General features: G+C 39.6%; 1 protein-coding gene across 4 annotated transcripts in view; it reads left to right on the forward strand.

The window, feature by feature from the left end:
• RASA2 (RAS p21 protein activator 2) overlaps positions 1-12139 on the forward strand; it is a 137123-nt gene extending 124984 nt beyond the window's left edge. For all 4 annotated transcript variants that reach the window (XM_044251497.1, XM_044251499.1, XM_044251498.1 and 1 more), the window contains 5 exons: positions 3146-3228; positions 4119-4327; positions 5239-5342; positions 5660-5849; positions 9042-12139. In XM_044251497.1, coding sequence (XP_044107432.1) covers positions 3146-3228; positions 4119-4327; positions 5239-5342; positions 5660-5849; positions 9042-9072 — 617 coding nt within the window. In that variant the 3' untranslated portion in view covers positions 9073-12139. The remainder of the gene's footprint in view (positions 1-3145; positions 3229-4118; positions 4328-5238; positions 5343-5659; positions 5850-9041) is intronic.
• Positions 12140-18770: the final 6631 nt, after the last annotated feature.

Here is an 18770-nt window from a genome sequence, read left to right on the forward strand (position 1 = left end):
TTAGACATACAGTAATTAAACCAGAGAAATACAGAAAATCTCAAAAGCAGAAGAACAGAGGACAAATTGCATACAGGAGAACAACAATACATTTGTTGTATGTTTATCTTAATGACTACAGTTAATCAAAGTCCCCATTCAATTAGGAAAAGAATAATAGGATGCTTTCAATTTGTTATTTTCCCAGGCATCTCCCTAATCAAGTCATGTGGCTCTATAAGACTATGTTCTCTTTTTCTTTTGCCTTTTTTACATTATACTTTCATAATTTTCTATCCATTTTGTCAGTTTTGCTGATTTTTTGCCCAGCGCTATTTCTTACATATTTGCCTTTTCCTGCATTTATTATTTATTTTGCAAGAGTGCTTCCTCAAGGAATTATTTCAGTAGGCTTATGGCTGATAAATTTTCTGAGTCCATGCATAATTTTTTAAAAGTCTATTTTACCCTTACTCTTGAATGATAGGCTAGATTTAAAATCACTTTCCCTGAGAACTTTGAAGATACTGCTCCATGGTTTGCTGGTTTCCATTGTTGCTGGTGAAAATTTTGATGTCAGGCTGATTGTGTCTTGATTCTTCTCCCTAGTAACTCTTAAGAATTTCTTTAGCCTTCAAGTTCTAATATTTTACTGCCCAGTGTGAGATTACGGACTTTTTCCTTCCATGCTGCTGCTCAGCACTTGTTGGATTCTTTCAGGCTGGAGGGTTTTTTGTTGTTGTTTTTGTTTGTTTGTTTGTTGTTAATCTCTGGGACATTTTCATGGGTAATTTTCTCCTGAACACCCTGTTCTGTTTCTGGAATTCTTATTAGGTATTGAAACTGATACATCCGTCCATCATGGCTCTTAACTTTTTAAACTTTGTTTCTTTGTCCTTTTGTTTCTTTCTCCTTTTTTACAGTATTTTTGTAGAGTCATCAGTAAAGTCTTCTATTTTAGTAATCACCTTGTAATTCGTTTCAGTTAACACTAGTAACTGTGAAGTTAACTCTATTGACATATGCCTGGGAACAATATACTTTCTCTACATATGTTATGTTATAACTTGCCCAGAATGAACAAATAAAGCAGTTCTAGGGTATGTGATTGTGTATTAAACAAATCTAAAGATAGAAATTCTGCAAAATTACCAAATTCTTTGGAATCTCTGTGGTGCTACTCCATGTAGATCAGTACCCAGAGGTACTTTATTGTATCCCTCATTTCCTCAGATGTTATTCTCTTTGTTTTATCTGTGTCCCTCTTTCAGGGTGCTGATTTCTCTCATCATTTGGTGATCTTTTTGGTGATTTTTTCATCTTTGTGTTTTTACAGTCTGTTCCCCTGCTTGAGTGTTCAGTAGCTCACCGCCAGTGATTGTGAGGGAGGTACAGGACAAACTGCTGAGGGGCAAGGCTGCTTCTTGTCTTCTGATGTGGCTGTTTTCCTTCCCTCCCGAGGGTTAGCAAATACCTGTGACATGGCACTGCTCTGCAACCCCAGTAGGAACATTACTGCTTAGCCTGGGATATAAACCTCTGTTGACTGCTGCTTAGTACAAGCTAAGGGAGGGGGAGCTCTTCCAGATGCAGCTTACCTGTTAATCATCCTGATGTATGTCTGAGTGTGTGTGTCCTTGTGTCTCCAATACCCAGCTTTCTGTGTCCAGTGACTCTGGCTTGAAGCTCTCTTCTGACTACTCCCACTTCTGCAGATGTCTTTTCCTACATGTAATTTGGGCTGTGGCTTCCTTCAGTTTACTCTCCCCCTCCCCGCCCCCCGCCAATGCCATAAATTTGATCTTGTCTGCCTCCAGGAGACTGCTGATAGTCTTTTCTTATTTTCTCATTCACTTAGGATTTGTATTTGTAGATTTAAATGTTGTTTCCTGAGAAAAGTTTTCCCTAACCATCCAGTTTAAAGTAACTTCCCAGCTACTATCACCTTAGGTTATTTTCATTATAGCATTTATCTCTACCTAATATTTGTCTTTTGTAAGTCTTTCCAGACCTAAATGCAGACTTCATTAGGGGCCTTATATTTTCTGTTTACTGCTGTATCCCAGGTGGTTAGAAGACTCTCTGGTATATACTAGACATTAAATGTATGATAGTTGAATTAAGTCACTTTATTTTTTCTAAAAAATTGTACATCACATCTGCTTGAATTACACAAATTTTAGATTTTATACCAGCAGCTGGACTTAATAGATATTTTAGGTTAACCTCTCTGTTCAAGACCCAAAACATTTCTTAACCAAGTAATTTTCCTTGACCAGAAAGCTGTATATGAACCCATGGACCGGTATGAATGTAAAGTTCTTAACTTGAAGCACTTCAGTATACAGGTCATTAAACAGTGGGAGAATTAAAGCAAAGCTTCAATTTTTCTAAGAACATTACAAATGACAAGGAAAGGCCATAATTATATTTGCTTTTAGTTTCTATGACTATGAGATACAGTATATTCTCAGGTAAATTGTAAATCGAAATGCATCATATCATCATGCCATATTATGATGGAGCTCCTTTAAAAGGCAAACTCAAATTTCTAAATTAGGTGTAAAGGATTCACTTTACCAAATAAAGTTTTTACTCTTGTTCCCTATATTTCTTAAGAGTAAATTTGGTAGTTCTAGTCATCTGACCACCTAGTATATGATAGTAATAAACAGTTTTTCAATTTATAATTATTGTTTTCAGGGATAGTCCTTTAAGTATTAGACTGTTAAAACAGAAAAATCTGCTTAGCAGTCTGATTCACCCATTACGTGAGAGAACTCCCTCAAAGAAAATTACGTATCCGGGCAAGATACGTAATTGATCAGGCCTCTACTACTAAGTATGGTATTTTTATAGTTCCCATATAATTGTTAGAAAATACAGCATTTTAATTTTCTACATCAAGATCAAATTTATTCTCACATTTTTCCTTAAAAATGTTCTAAATTTTATATTGAAAAAGGTGAAGAGAAAGTAACTTATAAAAAACAAGCAAAATTCATCAGTTCTTTAAAACAAAGAATACTTTCATGTATATCATTTGGAAATCTTTAGGTTACTTATATTCTTGCTGTGAAGAGGATGGCTTAAACCTTACAGAATTAATCTCTTACTTATAATTCTTAGGAAATCATTTTAATTTTCTACTTCTTTTATTATTTAGGCAAAGATGCAATTTACACAATTCCAGTGAAAAACATTCTTGCTGTAGAAAAGCTGGAAGAGAGCTCTTTCAATAAGAAAAATGTAAGTTACATGAATAATCACTTAAAGCTTTTTAAATTACACATATTCCTTGATTGAAAATGTTCAAGGTTTTGTATTTGCCATTAATCATTAATATTTTAGTCTTTGGCTAGAATTTTCTTAAAATTGTCCATTATTTTTCCTGAAACTAATGTAACATTGTGTGTCCACTATACTCAGTTAAAAAATTTTTTAAAGAAAATGTTTTAGGGGTGCCTGGGCGGCTCAGTGGGTTAAAGCCTCTGCCTTCGGCTTGGGTCATGATCCCAGGGTACTGGGATCAAGCCCCACATCGGGCTCTCTGTCTGTCTCTGCCTGCCTCTCTGCCTACTTGTGATCTCTGTCTGTCAAATAAATAAATAAAATCTTAAAAAAAAATTTTTTTTTTATATAAGTAAAAAAGTACATTGTTGTTGCTTTATATAGTCTGCCTAGCCTATTATGTTAAAGGTACTTTTCTCAGGACTTCTCTAATCTGACCTTTCAAATCTTTAATAATATTATAGTCCTAGCCAATCAGTGCAATCTTACATACTGTATACTCAAACCACTTGGGGTGATTTCCCATTTCTCTGTATTCTCCCACTGCTTTGTCCTTACTCATACTTTTTCCTCCATCCACAGTTCCCTTCCTTTATTCCTATTTATATGATAGTCCATTCTTTGGACATGTGTGACTTCTAAAAATTACATTCTGTTGTACTGCTTAGTACCATGTGACTCAGATTGTCCTTGGAACTAATTTACTTGAAAAATAACTATTTGTAAGATACCAGAGCTGCAGTTACCTAGCCAAGCAAACTGTATTTCTCTTATATACCTTTTTCTGTTTGTACTGTGTTGGTTTTTTAGACTCTGTTTCTAACTTTTTATCTTAATTGCATATGAAGATGTTCCAAGTAATACATATGGAGAAACCACTCTATGTCCAGGCAAATAATTGTGTAGAAGCTAATGAATGGATAGACGTACTCTGCAGGGTGAGCCGATGCAATCAGAACAGGCTCAGCTTTTATCATCCCTCTGCATATCTCAACGGAAACTGGCTCTGCTGTCTGGAGACTAGTGAAAACGCTCTTGGCTGCAAGCCGTGTACTGCGTAAGTTTCTTTCTGATAAAAAAAAGCAGTGTTTTAAGTGTGGTGTATCAATAGAATGGAATATTATCAGCCATAAAATGGAATAAAGTAATGATACATGCTGCAACATGGATGGACCCTGAAAACATGCTAAGTGAAAGAAGTCAGAAACAGAGGCCATACTCTATATGATGACTTTGATATAAAGTATTCAGAATAGGTAAATTTATAGACAGTAGATTAGTGGTTGTGATGGCCTGGAGGGAGGGTGGTTTGGGGAGTGCTAATGGATACCGGGTTTCTTCTTGGAGTGATGAAATTGTTTTCAAATAAGTAGTGGTTAACACAAGTCCAAAAAAGTGGGGTTGGCATAAAAAGACTCTTAATCTCACAAAACGAACTGAGGGTTGCTGGGGGGAGGGGGATGGGAGAGGGTGGTTGGGTGATGGACATTGGGGAGGGTATGTGCTATGGTGAGTGCTGTGAAGTGTGTAAATCTGGTGATTCACAGACCTGTACCCTTGGAGCTAGTAATACATTATATGTTAATAAAAAATTTTTTAAAAATAGTGGGGTTGGTGGGGAGCACCATCGAAGTAGAGGCACAAGCCTGAGCAATGAAAGACTTCACATTCTCTTACTAATTGTATGGAAAAGCCATTGTACCCTTATACACTTAAGAAGAAATGTATTGCTTTTGTGATGAAGCATAGGTGTTATGAAAATGATTTCTCTTAGATTGGATTTTGGATTAGAGTTCCACTAATGACCTCTCTTGGCCCCATTTTATTAAATTGACAAATGAGACTAGATATCTGAGTTTCCTTCTGCAAGGTTCTGAGGTTTTGTTTTTTAATCTCAAGTCATCAAAAGTTTTTGGCATGTTAACAAAATGAAATGTTTCAATGTCTTTAATTTCATTTTTACCATAGAGGGGTCCCTGCAGACATCCAAATAGATATTGATGAAGACAGAGAAACAGAAAGAATTTATTCCCTTTTTACCCTCAGTTTACTTAAGCTGCAGAAAATGGAAGGTAAATATACTATTAGAATATTTTTATATAGCCATGATCCTTCATTACCAATTCCTGAAGTAATTGCATAGTTTTACCAAAATGTTACTTATATGGACATTGATAAATTCCCAAAGGGGTGTTTTTCATAGATACTCACGAAGATACTGTTTTTGCATAAATGTGTTCATAATTAATGAAATGAAAGTATGTGGGTTATGTGTGCATTACCAGGGGGAAGTCTTCCTAGCTTGAGACACTCAAATAGTTCTTATTATACTAAAAGTTACGTTTATGGAATTTAGTTTTCTGATCAGAGATTGTACTGCTTCTTTTAGAGGCTTGTGGAACTATAGCAGTCTACCAAGGACCACAGAAAGAGCCTGATGATTATTCTAACTTTGTAATCGAGGATTCTGTAACAACCTTCAAGACAATTCAGCAAATAAAAAGCATCATAGAGAAGCTAGATGAACCTCATGAAAAGTATAGGAAGAAAAGATCAAGTAGTGCAAAATATGGGAGCAAGTAAGTATTTTTAAGATACTTTAAACATGTTTTTAAACATTGTTTGAGATTCCAGCTACTACTCTTTACTCAAACCTGACAGGTAGGTTCCTGTTTACCTTCGTCTTTCAAGACCCAACTCAGGGGCGCCTGGGTGGCTCAGTGGTTTAAGCCTCTGCCTTCGGCTCAGGTCATGATCCCAGGGTCCTGGGATCGAGCCCCGCGTCGGGCTCTCTGCTCAGCGGGGAGCCTGCTTCCTTCTCTCTCTGCCTGCCTCTCCGCCTATTTGTAATCTCTGTCAAATAAATAAATAAAATCTTTAAAAAAAAAAAAAAAAAGACCCAACTCAAAACCTTTCTCTTGTGCAGAAGCTCCCCTGGCCACTCACGCAGTGATCTTTGTTTTTACAGTTCTGCTGTTGTTTCATTATGTAGGTGCTGTACTTCATCACCACTTTTAAGGTTAAAATTAATTATTTCATTAAACACATAGTAGCTTTTGTTTTTGTTTTGTTTTTACCCTTACTCTTCCAACTTAATATCTTCCACACTGTCTTATATATACTAAGACTGAAAAAGAATTAGCCATGAAAATGCCAGAAGTGCTAGTCGATTATATAAGTCAAATTCTAATTGGTTCTTTGGATCCATCTCAGATGTAGGTGACTGTTACAGCGGATGACAGCAGGAGCATCTAACACTTCATCAGGAGCTTAGTCCACCACCAGGCACTGTACCTATTTTACATCATATTCTGTAGAGTGTATTTAGAATCTCCACTGAGGTGGCTTAACCAATAGGAAAATTTTTAATTTTTTTTAAGATTTTATTTATTATTTGAGGGAGAGAAAGAGCATGAGCTGGGGGGAAGGGCAGAGGGAGAGGGAGAAGCAGACTCCTCATTGAGCGCAGAGCGTGAAGCAGGGCTCAATCCCAAGACCCTGAGATCATGACCCAAGCCAAAGGCAGACCCTTAACCACCTGAGCCACTGAGGCACCCTACAAGAGAAGAGGACATTTCTTAATATCACAAATTAAGTCCTAAGTTCTCTAGTCGGTTAGACCAGCAACTCAGTATTGTTATCATGGACTATCTAGACACTTACCTGTCCTCAAAAGGTGATTTCTGTCATCCTCAGCTTTGTCCCTTCATGGTCATGGATGAGCTGAAACAATTCATGATTTTTTGTGTAGTAGTATCCAGAGGCAGAAAGACTTTATTTCCTTCTAAGAGAAAAGAACCTTATCTAAAGTACCTCCAGCTTTCCCTGGAACATAGGGCTGCACAGTATCAACACTAGGATCAGAGTTCCGTTTGCACGAGGTCAATAGGGAGGAGATGGTTCTTAGACCACAGTGTACACTGTCTCATTCATCCTCACATCAGCCCCACGTGGTTATATTCCCACTTTACAGCTGGAGAAACTGAGGCTTGGAGATGTTAAGTACTTTGCCCAAGGTTTTACCGCTAATTAGTGAGGGGGCTTTGAATCCTGGTCCCACCGTTTTAAGTGTTCTTAAAATAATGTGATCATTGGGGCACTTAGGTCGCTCAGTCAGTTGAACATCTGACTCTTAGTTTAAGCTCAGGTCATGATCTCAGAGTCGTGAGATTGAACCCCACCCACCCACCCACCCAGGCTCTGCTCTGGATGAGGAGCCTGCTCGGGATCCTCTCCCCCCTCGCCTGCTCGCTCTCTTTTAAAAATGTGATTATTAATTATATTTGTGATTTATGAACAATAAAAATCAGTTTGACAGATACAAGTTCTCCCTAGATAGAAGGTTCAGTACATTAGAAAGTTTATTGTAACCATCCGAATCCCGTCTTCTCCACAGTAGTATAATTGGTTCTCTTCCCACAGTGCTAATACAGTTTTCTTGAAGTCCCCAGAAATTTCCATTTGAAGTCCTAGCCAGTGCTTGACCACTCTTCTTAAATAGTACCTGTCCCCTGCCCCTGACAGACACACACACCCTACCTTTTCCCACCTTTATTTTTCTCTATTAAAAAGTATCAGTCTTGGGGCACCTCAGTCGATTGGGCATCTGCCTTCCGCTCAGGTCATGGTGCCAGAGTCCCTGGGATCCGCCCTGCCTTGGGCTCCCTGCTCACTGGGAAGTCTGCTTCTCCCTCTGCCCTTCACCCTACTAATACTTTCTCTCTTGCTCTCTCTCTCAAATAAATGAAATCTTTAATATGTATATATATATATACATATACACACACAAATATACATACATACATATCAGTCTCTCAGGGTGGCTCAGTAGGTTGAGTGTCCAGCTCTTGATTTCCACTTGAATTGAGATCTCAGGTTGTGGCATCGACCCCCACCTCCATCTCCCCACTCAGTCAGAGCCTGCTTCTCTTGCCCCTCCCCCTGCTCACATAGGTGCTTCTTGTTCCCTCTCCCTCTCTCTCCCCAACCAGAAGTAAGTAAGTAAATAAATAAATAAATAATTTTTTTTTCCATCAGTCTCTTGTGCAAAGTAGTTTCCTTGTTCGTTTTACTTTCCCTATAGCAGAAAGTAAGCTCCATGAGAGAAAGGTTTTATCTATTTTGTTTACTGCTATATCCACAGCTCCTAAAATAGTGCCCAGCATTTAATAGGTGATCTATAAATACTTATTGAATTAATGAAATAAGACTTCGAGAGAGATGCCTGGGTGGTTCAGTCAGTTAAGCCTCTGCCTCAGCTCAGGTCTTGATCCCAGGTTCCTGGGATCGAGTCCCACATCAGGCTCCTTGCTCATCAGGGAGGCTAGTGCTCCCTCTGCCTTTGCCTGCCGCTCCCCCGGCTTGTGTGCACGTATTCTCTCTCTCTCTGACAAATAAATAAATAATAAATAAATAAAATCTTTAAAAAAAAAGAAAAGAAAAGACTTGACATGAGAGATTATCAAGGGAAAATTACAAATACTTAATGGATACTGTAAAATAATTTGTCACTTTTTAAAATGCTATATATTGGGGCGCCTGGGTGGCTCAGTTGTTGGGCGTCTGCCTTCGGCTCAGGTCGTGATCCCAGGGTCCTGGGATCAAGCCCTGCATCAGCCTCCCTGCTCAGCAGGAAGCCTGCTTCTCCCTTTCCCACTCCCCCTCCTTGTATTCCCTCTCTCACTGTTTCTTTCTCTATCAAATAAATAAAATCTTTAAATAAAATGTTACATATTCTAACTTTTGAAAAATTGTTTTCTTTTATTTTCTAGGGAAAATCCAATTGTAGGAAAAACATCTTAGAGTGTGACCAACTGGTTTAGAGGAACTGGAAAATACTATTTTTGTTGGAGTTTGTCAGTTCATCGTTTATTTTGTTCCTGGTATTTAAGAATGAACATTGGCTTCAGTGTCACCTATATTCACATTGTATTTAATATTTAATAATTCAAAGTAACTGTTTGGGAATCCTGCTATTGATGCATTACAAGAGAATTTGAAACTCAAGATTCCTTCGTATCTTATATGTCAAAAGCCATGTATCTGCAGGTTCTTTTTAATAGAAAGAATCTTCCTAAAGAAGCTTTGTAACAAAAGGAGAACTCCTCCATAGCAAGAAACCATCTCTTCTTGTAACACTCCATGTTCTGTGGACTTTTCACTACCATTAGTGCCTGCTCTATACTGCCAATGTTATGTTTTACTAGAAAATCCAATCCATGACAATTCACAGCTTTCCATTTAGTTCATCTAGACCCTCCCTCTTCAAAAAGGAAAAAAAGATTTTTCCTTCCATCTGTTAGTCATGACAGATTATAGTAGGGACTTTCGAAAACTGCCAGAGCATCCTTGAAGGTTGGTAGATTTTTTTGCCTATTTAAAGATGTAAACAGAACTCAGACAGGAGGAATCAGGGAACATGTACTGTTGTGTGCATCTTGTTTACATTTGGGATGAGTGATGGCAGATAAAATACAGTGAGACCACTAAATTTTTTTTCATTGTTTTAAATATCAGGTACTCGTTTTCTTGATTTGAAAGTTCGAGTTAACATGACTTGTAAGGACATCTCTTCTGAAAAAGAAGACACAGTAGTCAGTGAAAAAAGGTGGTGGGAAAATCACTTGACTTCACCTGTTATTCCATGTTAGTATAAGGGTCACCATAAGGACACCCTTCTCCTAGTGTGAGGGTGAGAGCTAACTCAAGAACAGTCACTAGGCGCACTTTAATAATCTGGGCTGCCCCAGATTATACTTTAGATACTCTGTGGTATCTAATCTTTATGATCAGTTGAATGATCAGTGTTTAAGTCTAAAAATAGTGCTTTCTTGAAAATGTTTATATTTCATTGCTGTTTTCTTATTGCCTGCTAGCCAAATGGAGTTTGGGCAAGCAACGTTTGAATCCTCTTTTCCCCTAATAATTTACTTTTATCCTAAAAACCATAATTGTAAATAAGCAGTCGAAGCAAGTTGCCTCCTTGAAGTTGAGAGGGATACACGTTGCTTCATCAGTATTAAAAAACATGGTACTCTTATTTTGTCTTTTAAATTTTAAAATATTTTCTAAATGTGGTACTTTGAACCCTGGAGTATTTACATATTTCTGTTTAAAACTGTGACTTATTAATGTAAGTCTAGCTAGTAGTGCTTTTTTTTTTGTTTTCCTGAGCATAAGCTATATATCAGGATACACTTTGCCAATTATGTTATTGGTGAGTAATTGTTTTTAAATTATATTGTTACTAGGGAATTTTTTTAAAGACCATTGACACACAATCAAAGTTCCATAAGTGATTATAACTGAGCAATGTATTTCTCTAAATGACTTGTGAAGATCATTCTGTTTTATTTAAGAATTGGTCCTAGTCTCCATTATGGTAGGTTTATTCCTAGCCCATTTTAAAGACGAATAAAATTCATAAATTTTATGAGCCTGTGTGTTCCATAAATTACACTGATTTATAAATGTGAAAGAATTTAACAATTTAATAAATTTCTCATTGCCGAATTTCATTCAGATTGAAAGTTTCTTTTAAGAATCTCTGAGATGCCTACCTGAAAAGGACATGTGAGCATTGCCAAGTACCGCTTGTTATTCTTTAGTGGCTGTTTTAGTCCTCTGCTCTTTTTCAAGACAAAATAAATATTTTTTAAGTATTTCTAATACCAAATCCCCAGTCATGATTGCTTTTAAAGATCATGGCATTGTCAAAGGGACCAAGGCTATGTGAACACATAACTCTGAATTTGAATTCACATGACACTTTTAAACAGCCTGTTTGACTGGAATTAATCAACTTAAAAGAGGTAATGTGAAATTAATTTTTTTTGAAAGTCTACTGAAATAAGAGACCGTGTCAGTAGGACCCTAAGATAACCTAGGTACTTGCTTCCAAGGGTGTCATTCCTCTGCTGTTACTTATGAGTACTTTGATCAGCTACCAGATCTGCTTTCTCTGCCTTTTCCACACTTGAAGAAAATACATGACAGCTCACTTCACCCTAAAAACCTGAAAACGCTTAGAAGGAGAGAAAAGATGATTTAGAGAAACTCTTTCCATAAATGCCAGTTCTGTGCTCGCTTCGGCAGCACATATACTAAAATTGGAACCATAAATGCCAGTTCTGGTTCTTAGTTTAGCTATTTCCATCAGTTGCAGTTGTGATTTGTTCCTGTTTGTTGTGGGTTTTTTAAAAGTTTGGTTTTTTAATATTCATTTAATAAATGATGGCAATAGCAAAGTTTTTTTTACCCCCAGAAATATAATTTATCAAATTGAATGATTTTATTTGCCAAAGAAATATGTTTATAATGTCATGGGTAATGGTTAAATGTCAAGACTAAATTTTCCTTATTATTAAAAAAAATGATGAATGATATGGCTTTTGTTTGTTTCTGAAACCTAATTTCATTCATTTATCAGAAAGGCTCTTTCATGCCAGGTTTTAGAAAACAGGTTTTTTTCCCTTTTTTTTTTTTTTTTTAAAGTAAAAGCACCTTTAATTTGCTCTAACGGTACATCCTGTAATGACAATGCTACAAAAAGCCTTTTTGGTGTCCTTACAGTGTGCTAAAAATACAGGACTCATTCTAGAGTTAAATTACCTGTCTTGACCGATATTATCTGCTTCCATTTTTATTAACTTAGAAATTAATATGTTGCTAGTAAATATTGATTTTTACAGTGTCCAGTTTGAATATGTAAGTTATCAAAACTTAATGTAGTGAATTTGTGTAACCATGTTGTATTGTTGAGAATGTATTTTTATTTAAATTTTATTTTCTTATCAAGAGTATTATAAAAATTAAAAACTTTTGTAACTGTCGCTTGGAAATAACTCAAATAAATTACAAGAAGCCTGTCTGTTCTCTGTGAGACCTTACTTTCTTACTGATTTAAGAATTCTTAAAATTAATTGTACCTTGCCTGTTAGGAAGGGAATAGCAGACAAGAAGTCCTCAATAACAAAGAAGAACAAAGTCATCTGTTTTAAAAGGGCTCAGGATTCTTTTCTTGCACTTAACTTGGCTGATTTTTGATGGACTGTGGGCCTTACTCATTCATTCAACAGACTTGTTTTGAGGACCTACAGTACGGAGGGGCTGTGTGGGATCCCTTCATTCCCAACAGCCATTGTGTGTGAATGTATTCCACCCCTCTCTAGGTAAGTAGTTCAGAGCTGACTTTTTCAGCCTGTGTTAGACTTTTTGAAAAACCCCATTTCTACTTTTCTCAAAAGCAGTTGACATCAGAGCTTCTGGTAAGCCCTATATTGACTCCTGTACATTACCCTGCCCGGTAGCTTGACCATCAGTGCAGTCCTTCTGGGTGTTAGAATTTGATCATGTTGTGCCATTTTGCTGAATTGTCTAGAGAATATAAAGTAACAGCACCAAAGAGCAGTTTAGTGGGTAACTTGTGTCCCCAAGGAGAGAAGCCAGAATACTTCCCTGTTAGTGCCACAGCAGCCCTCTTAGCATTTCTAAATAAACCTCCATAAAACTTAGCCCTTGTAACTCCAGAAGAGTTTAAGGTTAATAAAGAGGAAGGAATCGGATCCTGCTTTTATCGAAATAACAGAATCCTACTCAGTCTAGCTCATGTATTAGAAGAAAACTGGTCAGGGGCACCAGGGTGGCTCAGGTCATGGTTTCAGGGTCCTGAGATTGAGCCCTGCATCGGACTTTGCTCAGCGGGGAGCCTGCTTCCACCTCTCTCTCTCTGCCTACTTGTGATGACCTCTCTCTGTGTTAAATAAATAAATAAAATCTTTAAAAAAAGAAAACTTGTCAGAAACTTCAAAGACTTCACAGTATATTCTATAATGTAAACAAGCTAGTTCTTTAATGAGAGAGGGCGCCATACTTGGCCCTTCCAAATTGCATGATTCCAAAAGAGGAGACCCCTGAAGCCAAATAAAGTCCCTTTTTGTGTACACTAAAGTAAGAAGGCATAGCTAGCACTGCTGGATTCTGATTGCTGACACTGCTACTCCCAAGTCAGTGGCCTTCAGAGAATAACCTTTCTTAGACATGACATGCTTCGGGCGCCTGGGTGGCTCAGTGGGTTGAGCCGCTGCCTTCGGCTCAGGTCATGATCTCAGGGTCCTGGGATCGAGTCCCGCATCGGGCTCTCTGCTCAGCAGGGAGCCTGCTTCCCTCTCTCTCTGCCTGCCTCTCCATCTACTTGTGATTTCTCTCTGTCAAATAAATAAATAAAATCTTTAAAAAAAAAAAAAAAAAAAAAGACATGACATGCTTCAACCTCAATCACTGATGTTCAGAGACTGGCCTTGATTCCTCTTAGGCATACTTACCTGAGATTTGGCCACTTCTGTGGCCAAAAGTTCATTCTTCATCCATTTGACTTCTTAGCTTCGTGATACCATTTGCACCGTATTTTAAGCTTATGCCTATCTTTTACGTTAGCCCAGAGGTAGTGTAACCTGTTGACAGTCCTTTGAAGATTTGTTTTGTTTTTTGCCTTGTATTTCAAGTTCTCTTTGTTTCATACTGTCAGAAGCTTTGTGTTTTCCTTGTGTCAGTCTGCTCTTTGACATGGAGTTTAGTCCTCAAATACATGAAGTTTTTGGTCATCAAGGAAGAATTCTGTTGCCTATAGTGAACAACATTGTTTTCCAAATTTAGCATATTTTCTCAGCCGAGAACTGAGAAAGCCACACTGCCCATTCAAGAACCACCCATCATTTTAGATGGATTCTCAGTGCAGGATGGAGTGCTTTATCTGTGTGCATGGCAATGACTCCTCTGATAGGCAAAGAGGCCTATCAGAATCTCACAAAGGAGACAAAGAGCTCAGGGGAGGGAAGGTATATAATTTGAAAAGGCATAGTCAATGTTACAAATTTTACACTTGAAAATACACACACCTCTTTTCATTATTCAAACTACTAAAGAAGCTCAACAAAATCTTACTGATACAAATGCATAGGAGACTGATTCTTACCCAGAGGCCCTTTTCTAAAATGGAGCCTGAGATACTTGTGTTAATGAGGATCACTTTTTTTGTTTTTTTTTTGTTGTTGTTGTTGTTGTTTTTAAGATTTTATTTATTTATTTGACAGACAGAGATCACAAGTAGGCAGAGAGGCAGGCAGAGAGAGAGAGGAGGAGGCAGGCTCCCTGCCAAGCAGAGAGCCCAATACGGGGCGCCATCCCAGGACCCTGGGACCTGAGCCGAAGGCAGAGGCTTTAACCCACTGAGCCACCCAGGTGCCCCGGATCACATTTTTAAAGTTTGAGAAACACTGGAATGGGGGCTGATGTATTAAATCCCAAATCCTGAGCCTGAATCTCAGTCCTAAATTCTCCATCGAAATATGTGTCAGGAGTGAGAATACTGCCAAAATCACTGCTTTGCTGGAGCTTACAACCCACAGGGAGAAGGAGGCCTGAATATGTATAAGCTGTCAGATGGTAGGTAGTATGATGGGGCACAACAAGGACAGGAGTCAGGGAGTGCCACGCATGGGGCCCAAAGATGTGGGATGCACTTGGAAATTAGGTCATCAAGGCAGGCCTCCACCAGGAAGGAGAGATTTGAACGAGGAGGTGAGGAAAGGGAGTTCGATGGATGTGTGGAGGAAGATTCTCACAGAAGAAATAAAATGCAGGGTGTGCTCAGAGGCAGCAAGGACTTTAGTGTGGCCACAGCAAAATGTGTGAGGGGAATGGTAGGAGCCGGGTGGTAGAGGGTATTGTGCAGTGAAATTACATGACCAACTGACCTGTGGGTTGTTGTGACTGCCTAGTTGAGAGAGGTCTCAAGGGAGGTCTAGGAAGAAGTGGGAAAGCCAGTCAACTAATATCCTAATCCTGTGAGGGATGGCAGCGTCTGGGCCCCAGGGTGATAGCACAGAGCATACAAGGAGTGATTAGATTCTGGGTAGAACTGAAGAAGGTATCAATAAGATTTGTTGACACAGGAACATAGGAGAAAGGAAGGAGTCTAGAAAGATCCAGTAGCCTAAGCAACTGGTTACTGAGAAGCGAAAGACTGTAAAGAGGCGGTTGGTTTGTGCTTTATCTATGTGCATGGCAGTGACTCCTAGAAAAGATTCATTTAAATTATTTTGTACCAGCATATATTGTATCTAGTTTTGTACAGTTATCATATCTTCCTCAGTAGATTGTAAATGATTCTTCCTGAGAGTGAAGAGGGGCTTATTGTGCCCCACAGCCCCTCGTTCTTAGATGAGGAGACTTAATGCACATTCCATGAATGAATGAATGACGGTGGCTAATGATGGAGGAGCAGTGACGTTGATTGGAAGTCACGACTCAGCTAGAAACTACCTTTATGATCTTGGTCTGCTAACATCTTTAGGTTTGGTTCCCCTATACATGTAAAATGTTTAAGTTTTTGTCTTCAAGAACAAGGTGTTAGGCCCTTGCTATGCACTAAGCACTCTGCTAAACACGGGAGCCCTGAGATGAAGCCTTTAGGTTGTGGTCAAGCTAGAGACTGGACCAGAGTGACCTGAGGATCCTTCTATAAGTTCCATACGCAGACAACCCCCAGGGTCCCTCCCACTCACCCCTCCCCAACAGTTTGTGTAGATAATTTAATTCCTTCAGTGGATCTTTCCTGACAGAATGTGCCTTGCTTTCCCCCAGGGGTCCATGACTATGGACCAATTGAGCAGCATTGACAGACCCTATAGACTGTATTATAATGTTCTTCCTGTCATCCTTGGAGGAATTAATAGAGTCCCAGTCATTAATCAAGTCACTGATTTACAAATGAAACAGCCTGGTGTAGGAAAAGAGCCCAGTACCCAAATCTGCTTAAGCGTTGAATTAATTAAAGAGACCATTAGACTGAGGAGGCTCTATATCATGGCTGCCTATATAAGCAAACCAAAATCTAAGCCTATAAGTGCCTCAAGGTTACAAAGGACAGCAATGACAACCAGTAGGCTTTAAGCCATAAACCAGTCAATAATGTCCCTTCTTCACTTCTGCTTCTTCCCATATCTCTCCCCAGACTCCTGGTGCAGCGAGCTCCTAGCCGCTTCCAGCCTGGTGTTTCTGATTGGAACCGATTTTTGCTCCGATAAACTCTTAACATTTTTCATATGCTGCAGTTTATCTTTTAGCAATTTTTAGACAAAAGGCAGCCTTCAAAGAGCAAAGCTGTACTGCCTTGTGACAGTAATTTTTATTTGGATTCAAATAAGGAGCCAAAGGGACTGACAGTTGCATTTTAACGTCACAGAGGGTAGCATTTTGGCTGATCATCAGCCCTTCCAGTTACCAAAAAAGATGAGGCACAGATCCAGGCCTTTTCCCTCTGGCTGGCTTTATGTCTTACAGCAAGCCCTCCCCCTACCCCACCCATTATTTATTAGGAAGGAGGAGGAAGTTAAAACCTGTAGCCCTTAGTAATGATCATTTTGAAATTCAACTGGCACTTTTTGGTGGTGGTGTAAAAGAAAATAGCTGGGAGCCTCTGGGTGGCTCAGTTGGTTGAGCATTGGACTCTCAATCTCAGCTCAGGCCCTGATCTCGGGGCTGTGAGTCCAAATTCCACACTGGGCTCCATGCTGGGTGCGGAGCCAACTTTAAAAAACAAAAAACAACTAAAACTAAAGCGCTAAATTTCGAAGTCCTTTGTAACGAGAAAATGAAGCAAATCATTCACTGTCACAGTTAAAGGCCCTATGGAAATTTCCATTTTAACATTTGAATTTGACATTGACATTTATTTTTCTTAAATGTTTATGGAAATAAAAAGACTTGCTCAGTTTAAGAGGGACACAGGGTTGCCTGGGTGGCTCAGTCGGTTAAGTGTCTGCCTTCAGCTCAGATCATAATCTCAGGTTCCTGGGTTCAAGCCCCACCTCGGGAGAAGCCTACTTCTCCCACTCCCTCTATCCTCTCCCTGGCCTTATGCGCGCACTCGCATTCTCTCTCTCTCAAATAAATAAGTAAAATCTTTAAAAAGAGAGAGTGATGGAAATGCATAAATTAAGCACTGCTTGAAAGCATTTTATCTACTATATTTGAGAAATATACAAAAACCTTTACCAACAGACCATGAAAATTCAATATGGAAGTAAGTCACATACCCAGCAAGTCTTAAATAGCGGTGACTAGAAGTGCCAAGATTCAGTAAACTTTTGGTTTTTCAACCATCCTTGCAAACGTGGGGAGGGATTCAAGTTTCCAATTATAGATCAAGGGGTGTTTTCTCAAACCCAGACTGAATTTTCTTGCAATTTCCTGCCGTTCCAGTTCAACCAGCCCCATGAGGTAGAGGATAGGGCAAGAGCTTGTCCTTTAGTCCCCTCTGCCCTGGAACCCTTGACTTGTCATTGTAAGGAGACAGAATGGGCTTGGGGAGGGGCCTCCCTGTGCAGGAACCCAAAAGAGCCAAAGAGAAACTCTCCTTTCTTCAGACCTGCTTCCTCTAAGAATAATCCTTTTTAAGGCATCTTCTACACTTTTTCAAATTCCCATGTCATTGGAACTTTATGAGTCTGGGGGAGAGAGTCCAGGCCACCCTTCTAGCCTCACCTGGTTCTGCCTCAGTACAAACCTTCCCTTCCAGCATATCGCTCAAACTCCATACTGCCAACTCGAGGGCCAGGTTCTGCTGCTAGACAGGGGGCTCCAAGCAGACCACAGTTCTGTAAGGGGGGGTGGGCATTGATATGCATTTTATGAGCAATCTTACGTAATTCTTATAATGATCCTGACATGAAGGGAGAATGTGCTGCCCAGAGAGGCCAAGTGACTGTCCCACTCATCAGTCCAGCCAGTGGAAGCCAGAGCAGGGCTTAAAAGAACTTGGAAGCAGGGGCGCCTGAGGGGCTTCTTAGGGCAAGCATCCAACTTTTGGTTTCAGCTCAGGTTATGGTCTCAGGGTCCTGAGATTGAGCCCCAAGTCTCCCAGAGTCTGCTCCAGATTCTTTCTCCCTCTCTGTCTTCCTCCACTCCCGCCCCTTCTCCTGCTTCCCTGCACATGCAAGTGTTTGCTCTCTCTCTCTCACTCTCTCTCTCTCTCAAATAAATAAAATCTTAAAAAAAGAAAAAAAAAGAACTCAAAAGCCAGCTAGTGACTGGCTGAGTGCCAGTAAGCTCCAGCTGCCACCCAGAAGCAAGGAGCAAAATCACAGGACCGTAGCCAGGTTCACAAACCAGCCTCCAAATGGGAGGGGCCCAGTGTGGGCATCAAGGACCAAGAAGCTGGATAGAGAAACAGGAAGCGGCAAGGATTGGCCCCTTGGGGTGGTCTGACACCAGACAATCCAGGAGTGCGCTCCTCTGAAGCCCAAAAGGGCCTAGAACTAAGTTAGGCATGGGGAGAGGACTGTAAAGGATAGCCACGGTAAGGATGGCCTGTGAGATGTCAGTGGCCAGGGGACGGGGCCAGAACCCAGAGAATCAGGTGGGCTAAGATGGCAGCACCAGAGCCTAGAGCCCTTAGGTCAGTCCTGTGAGTGCTCCGGGAGCTGCACTGTGCCTCATTT

Source organism: Neovison vison, chromosome 6, assembly GCF_020171115.1.
Source record: "Neovison vison isolate M4711 chromosome 6, ASM_NN_V1, whole genome shotgun sequence".
Classification (NCBI taxonomy): Eukaryota; Metazoa; Chordata; class Mammalia; order Carnivora; family Mustelidae; genus Neogale; species Neogale vison.